At 35.0% G+C, this 7,647-nt stretch overlaps 1 protein-coding gene across 1 annotated transcript; it reads right to left on the reverse strand.

Moving 5' to 3' along the window:
• Positions 1–1,510: 1,510 nt before the first annotated feature.
• Positions 1,511–6,251, reverse strand: LOC143588197 (uncharacterized). The gene is made up of 14 exons (XM_077069270.1): positions 6,070–6,251; positions 5,903–5,987; positions 4,880–4,932; positions 4,709–4,796; positions 4,475–4,605; positions 4,218–4,388; positions 3,820–4,134; positions 3,417–3,461; positions 3,287–3,327; positions 3,108–3,198; positions 2,832–3,033; positions 2,645–2,758; positions 2,267–2,568; positions 1,511–2,194 (listed from the first exon to the last, which is right to left on the reverse strand). The coding sequence occupies exons 1-14, from the start codon at positions 6,230–6,232 to the stop codon at positions 2,061–2,063; spliced, it is 1,935 nt and encodes a 644-aa protein (XP_076925385.1). The 5' UTR covers positions 6,233–6,251; the 3' UTR covers positions 1,511–2,060.
• Between the last annotated feature and the right edge of the window lie 1,396 nt (positions 6,252–7,647).

Here is a 7,647-nt window from a genome sequence, read left to right on the forward strand (position 1 = left end):
ATTTTCATAATTATAATCGTAAATATAGATGTCAAAAGTGATAAAACTACACTTAAATAACATTAACACACAAAAAATTTTATAAAAAACGTTAATTATTAAGAGTTCCTTCAAGTTTTTAAATAATTTAAGATGATACTAATCCATATATATATATATATATATATATATATATATATATATATATATATATTATAATGTGGTTTGTATATATTATGTAGCTTAAAAATAATTAAATATTTTTTAAAATACGGTCGCCTCGTGATCAAAAAGCGTTCGCTTTTGCACTTTTCGCCTCAGTTGAGGACCTCTTCACTTTTTTCGCCTCACGCTTTTTTAATCCAAGCTGATAAATCAAGATTTGGATTATAAAAATCCAATTTTACTTCTATTGAATAAAAAATGACCATTTAGAAAATGTAATATTGGTTTTTATTAATCCTGACTATCATCTTTTGGTCGCTACCAATCCCAACTAATGAATTGGTTGCTGGCATTCCCATCTTTTAAAGTATTTGTTTATAATGATCCACGACTAACAGAATCCTAACGATGTTACTTGCGGGTAGCCGGAAAAGCGCTTTTCGCCGGAAAAGTCACATGCTTTGCTGGAAAACTCAACCTAAGCGTCGCCACCGCCGCCACCAACCAACCATCACCACTTAAGCACCACCAACCGATTCCGACGATGGATATAGGGTACCAGCGACCTCAAAATTGAGACTTTTACTAGAAAAAGGTTCCTAAGGTCCGATCCAAGATTATAAAGATCTTTGGTACGAAAATGTTGAGATTTTTTCTTCTTTTTTTTTTTGAAAGAATGCGACTTTTCCGGTCAAAAACGTTTATCCGGCGACCTGCAGCTAACGGCGTCAAAATTTTGTTAATCACGGACCATTGGAAAAATATGATAAAAAGTGGGATCGTTATCAGCCAATTCGCTAGTTGGGACCGGCGGCGACCAAAATATGATAGTTGCCTAGTTGGGATTAATAAAAACCAATACACCTTTAAAAAACTGACTCCATTAACTTCCCAATAAGACAATTGTTTTCATTTTTGATATTCACAAAAGGAAAAACACATTATTTACAAATTTAAAAAAGAAAAATCAGGACTACTTTGTAGCTTACTAGTAGGGGTGCGAAACTCTTAACACGAAACTCATGGGTTTGTATAGCTTAAGTAATCTTGATCTGATCAACCTAATAGATTCTCGTATTAACCCATTATATCAAATTTAAAAGTTATTTAGAGATTTGAGCACAATATTCTAGTTATTTGTATCATTGATTGTAAATTTAATAATTAGCATAATTTCTTTTTCAAGTGTAAATGGATGATGTTTGTGCAATCTGCAAATACATGGTGTAGGGTTCATGTTTTTACATGTTTTTTGCATTCGAGTTGGTGCCGGTTTTGAACCACCAACCCATACAAACACAACCTATTTAGCCCCCGCTCTACAAGCATACAAGAAGCCTGTTTGATTGTTCTCAAAATTTGAGTTAGAAACTTGTTTCTTGATAAAAAATCGACTCAAAATTTGAGGATTAAACAAAGTATTAAAATCTTTATAAGTTAAAACATACCTCAATCGGTTTTTCAACAAGTCTTCAGAACGTTTGACCAGCAACTATAAGTAAGCCCGCTTATGAAAGATTTCGCTCATCCGCACTTCATATCAAGAATATGAAGATTACTTGAATCAACTTCAATCTGTAATTAAAAGCGTTTTTTTTTCTTTTTTTTGGTGAAGACATAAAAGCGTTAGTTAACAAAAGGTTAAGAAAAGGTAGTGATGACTTTAATGTCCAACAGCTTACAGCTGACATCACTATCTGTACTAACAAAGCAAAACAAAGCAAACCAAAACAAGATTAAAGCTAAATGTGCCTCCTGTTTCTAGATAGTTATACTGGTAAACACACCTAACCGTTTATATAATTGTATATAAGTTATAGACCTTAATATAGCTACTTACCAAAACCAAGTTGATACAAAACATATTTACCATCGAAGCATTCCAGTTTTGTCGTTTGTTTGTTCTACTGCCTTCTTTACCTCCTTTTGTGATTGTAATCATCATCCATCCGTCTCTTTTTAGCATGTTTTCCTTCTTTTGTTTGATGATGACCATAACTACAATCACTGTATGACTGCTCCCTGCTGCTGTTATGGCGCCTTTTAGAACCTTCATGGTACTTGCTGTGCCTTGCCTCATCATACCTGTAGTCACCACTATGCACATCTTCTACTCTAGAACCTTCATGATACTTATTATGCCTCGCCTCATCATGCCTGCCGTCACCACTATGCACATCTTCTACTCCAGAAGTGGATCTATCTGTATGACTATGATATGATCCATGAGATCGTTTTTCATATCGTGTGTGACCAGATCGCGTATTTTGATGATTTTTTTGCAGCCTCCGCTCATGGCTGTCTTCTGAGTTGCTTAAAGCCTTTCCCCTGTCTCTGTGAAATTTGTGTTTGGATGATCTTTCTGGCTCATGGTAGTCGTGGCGTTTATGGATTTCGCTATCTTCATAATCAGATGACCGTTGTCTGGCAAAAAGAACCCTTATTAGTCTAAAAAGATCCTAATAACACTGTTGTAAAACTATAACGTTAAAAAATATACCTCTTTTCAAGGGAATATTTTATACGATTATCACTGTTTTCATGCTCAAAATTATCTGGATGTCTAAGGGGTTGTTCTGCTCTCTGTGCCAGGCCTCCCATCCTTGTAGCTCCACTGTAAGGTTTAGGTGCATTAGTAATACTGAAAATAATCATATAAGAAACATAATCGCATATAATAAGGTCACCTAGGAACAGGTAAGTTGCCATAAGTAGAAGGGGCATAAGGTGGAACTCCATAAGGTGAAGTGGGGACCATAGTGGCGGGATTAAAGGGGACCATCCCGGGGTTTCCATACATATTCATATAAGGATTGACATGATGGAAAGGAGTAGGGTTCCAGTAAGGCATTGCATAACCGGGCATGCCTCCTTGAAACATATGATCTCCTGAAATTCACACAAATTGGTCATTAAATGGTCTAAACAAAGTTTAAGAATTCATCAGAAAGCACTAGTTTTACCTGTATGAAACATTGGCCGTTCATTAGTAGCCATAGGGCAGTCTCTCATAAAATGGCCGGGAGATCCACACATGTAACAGGTACGCACCACCTGATTTCGACAAAAAAAGGTGTTCATATCAGATAAAAGAGTTGCTTTTAAGAATGTCTCCACTTGCTAATAATATAAAAAAAAATACCTTTCTGTTTCGATTGTCCACCGCATAATTTCGATCTCCACCTGAAAGTTTTAGAAGTTTAAAAATAGGTTTAAGATCTAAAAACAGTAGATAAAATAAAGGTAGTGATATCCTTGAGCAGAAATTGTACCTGCAGAATTAACCCACGGTCCCTTTTTCCTGCTTGTGGAGTCGGCTGGATGAGAAAAGCAACCAAAGATATTTTAATGTTGATCAGAGGTAGCAAAAAAAATGAAAAGAAAATTAATAAATTTCTGAGTCATGTAGATTACTTTTTGAAACTTAGGAGAATTAAAATCATGCTGGTTGCTTATTGTAAAACGATCACCAGACCAAACCATAATATATTATTAGCGTACTTTTGGTTTCCGAAATTCAAATGTGAAAAAATTCATAAGTGCGGTGTTTTGAAGCCAAAATATCAAATCATGTCACCTGACTAGTAGAACATTTGAATTTCCGAAACCAAAAGTACGCTAATAAGTCATTGTTTTGAAATTACAAGCATATAAGGATTGGTGAACGAAAAATACCTTCATCAGGCATGCCAACTTGAGGCATAACAGGCTGGTTTTCACCTTGAGAATCCACAGAACGGGTCAAATCATTATCTCTACCTCCATTAGTATTGGTCACTTTAACTAAAGGACTAGGGTTCAAAAGATCAATTGCACATGATTTACCATCATTGAACCTTGTACCCTCCAAGAAAACATTTTTCCTGTTTAGTGATTCATAAACAGAATCTGCCATATTCTGATTTGATCCTTTATCCATTGAATAAATCATATCCAGTTTCCTTTTAGTGACGGTGGAAACCTCTTTCCCTTGAATACCAGATTCTCCATCTGAAAAAGTTAACAGGTCAAAGAAAAAGGAAATAAAATCATTATGTAATCTACTTTGGACAGAATATATCAAATCGTCTCACCTGGGACGTATTTCTGCAAATTAGCTTCTGGAGCAGATGCAAGAATCTGAGATTCAAGAAAATGCTCAATGGCGTGCCTAAGTGATAAATTTGGTAGCAAATGCTCAACCCTGTACTTGATAGATGAACATTTAGGGCACCTAGCTGTTTGTGGAAGCACTTCACAGATGCCTGTGCACACACAAAAACACATGTCAAATATATACGTATATGTGTGTGAGAGAGAGAGAATATATATAGAAAGAGAGTCAACTTACATTTTTTACAAAAGCTATGCTGACAACAAGGTATCATAACAGCCTCCTTAAAATATGTGACGCAAATAGGACATCTTAGTTCTGATGGCAAGTCAACCTTTTGCAAATCGATACCCTTCGCATTAGCCACTCTATATGTCAAGTCAAAATTTGAAAGGAAACGAAAAAAAAGGTTAGAAAGCTTGGAGAAATTAGTTACGAGAAGCTAATAAGATCATCATGCACAAAATTTACTTTTCCAACTTTATGTGTTCACGGTCTTCAGTTGCAAGATTCTTTTCGGTAACTATTTCTTCTGGTTTCTTATGATCCATAGCTGCAACTGCAAACGAAGTGTTCTATAGTTAGAACTGTCGAACACGTATAAGAAATATTAATGATTAGTAGCTTTGAAATGTTGTTTACCTTTTGGAACATCCTCGCTAAGCTCACTTGCTTCAAGCTTATGATGTCTTGGCCTAGTATACAAGTAAACAGTTCAACTAAAAGAGCACCTTTGTATAATCATACTAACTCATAAACCTGTACGGTCTATATAATAGCATGTCGATTTTACTTGTAATAATAGAAAACAACGATGTAACGGTTTAAGAACACGACACATTAATATGCAACCTAGATCATCCATCTATTTCTTCCTTAAATAACCTATTCCACGCATCTTGATACAATAAACTACCTGTAACGTTTCATTTATAGCAGAGAACTCCGTAAAATAACGTTAATCGCATTGCAACGCTCAGAAAACTATTCCTTACCTCCGTCTACAGTATATAATGTGTATATAACTAACAATAAACACTGTATGAAACACTGCTCATTAATGTTTTAAAAACCAGTACGTACCAGTTATACCGAATTTTGGTAAGGCAGCCGGTATTTAGAGCCCGGTATTTTTGGGCGGTTTACTAAAACATCAAACCGCCAGGTTTTTTTTTTAAATACTGTTTTTAAGCCCAAGAGAAATTTTTTTTTTGGGCCCGTAATTTTTAAATATGGCTTTTAACCTAGCGGATAAAATTTAAACGAGTAAACACAGTAAACAATGATTCGTTAATAAACCAATTTTGAATCCTGCAAATCCAAGATTCCTGTGTAATTGATTAATTTCATATAATACAAAGTACAAACTTCCTATTTGAGTCAATCTTTGAGTTGGAGCCGTATTTATATAGAATTACAGTGTAAACAAACGATTCAACCGGTTGTACGATTTTTTTCCAAATCCAGTAAAGTTAAAAAAGGTTTTCAAAACATTGCTGCTAAATGCTAATAATACACCCAAGTAAGTATTACTATTTTGAGAAATCTTAATGAAACCGCTCACCAAAAGATCATTTGTCATACAGCTAGCTAAGAGATACATTCTTAATTAGGGTTTGTTTATGAAAGATAATTATTATCCAATTGAATTAAGGCAAGACTTACATAGGTTGAGGCAAGGATTCAGCTGGAACTCTCTTTATGATGACACTGGAGCCGCTAGGGATCTTAAAATCGTCGTCATTATACTCTGATGATAACTCACATAATGAATAAACATAATCCAATTGAATTGAATTGAATTGAATGTAAAGAGAGGAAAGTGAAGTAACCTTGACCGGTGAGATGATCGAAGAAGACGAGATCGAAATCGTTGTGGTTATTCTGGCGGAGAATTTTAGATCTGAGCTCTCGGACGGAGATGTAGGGTTTAGCGTCCTCGATTTCAATTGAATCGAACTTCACGGAGCTTCTGAATTTGAATCGGATCGACATAATTTAATTGAATCGAATTAAATTGAGCTGCTGATTATTGAAGAAAATAAATAAAAGGGGGATGAAGAAGAAGAAGTCACAGACTTCAAACCCATGAGTCACGTGACACGTCCAATGTTGGGCTCGCTCTTTAATGTTTTTAGGTTTTGCAGGGTTATCAAATTTGGATTTTTGTTTTTGTGAATGTGAGTATATTTGGGTTAGGGCTGATAATTGGGTACCTATTAAATACACGATAATACCTATTAAGCAAAAAAGTGTGTTATGTGATTTTTTAATTTTCTTAAATAATTAAAATTAGTAGGCTAGACTCCATTATATTCCCTTATTGGTACATGAAACTTAATACTGTCTTATAGTCATGACATATAAAATAGTTAAACAAATCGTATTCATGTTTTATACTTTTGTTTTACACGTCGCTTCATACTTCTTAAACCTGTTAAGACACGAATTGTCAGTCCTAATTTGGGTAAGCTTAGGGGTGCTCCTCAAGTTATTTATTCAGGTTTCGGGTTGTTTGGGTTTTAGCTCAAAACAAATTGACCCAAGAACCGACCCAAAAAAGTTCGGTTTGTTCGGGTTTCGGGTTGAACAGGTCGGGTTTCGAGTTTAACAAATTAAAAAAATTTATCCACCTTTAACAATATCATAAATTAAAAAACCGTATTCCAAACTGTTATAAATAAAACCATAATATACAGACATATTCAAAAATAACATATACTATTTAGCAAAACATGAAATTTATCATACAAGCATGCATTAGACGAGATGAAGGAGTGTTGTCGCCTGTGGATCAATACTTGAATAGATTAAAGAAACATGTTTAATACATATTGGTTTAATACTATACTATTTAAGTTTTTGAACTGAATATACATTCTCAATATGCTTTATGGTAATTAATACATTGGGATGCGATAAATCAAATATTACTCGGAGTTTTGAGAACAGCCAGACAAGATTACATAAGGTCCCTGTGTTACTTCATTGCTAAACTACCATATAAAAATTAGGGATACATGCATCGATATATTATACTTCAAGTTATTCGGATCAACCCGAATTTTGGGTATTTCAACCCAAATATCAAGCCGAATATTTTATCTCGGGTTCGGGTTAGGAGTTTAATCGGTTCAGATGAATTCGGGTCAGGTTATTCGGGTCTCGGGTCGCTTCGATTCGGGTACGGTTAAAAAACACACCCCCTAGGTAAGCTTGTGAGTTGATGGTGTAGTGGTGATAGAGGGATTTGGTGTTTCATATGGTTCAGGTCCGATTTCTGTCCTTCCCTGTCATTTAGTATTGGCGGCATTGGGTGATGATGGGAGACTAGACGAATAGGTGGTGTTTACTAATTGGATTCCGAATTGAACAGATTTTATCTTATCGCATTGTCGTGCCTTCGAGCG

The sequence above is a fragment of the Bidens hawaiensis genome, unplaced genomic scaffold (assembly GCF_021521415.1).
Source record: "Bidens hawaiensis isolate Kalapana, Puna unplaced genomic scaffold, B.hawaiensis_p1.1 tig00036168_1, whole genome shotgun sequence".
Lineage (NCBI taxonomy): Eukaryota > Viridiplantae > Streptophyta > Magnoliopsida > Asterales > Asteraceae > Bidens > Bidens hawaiensis.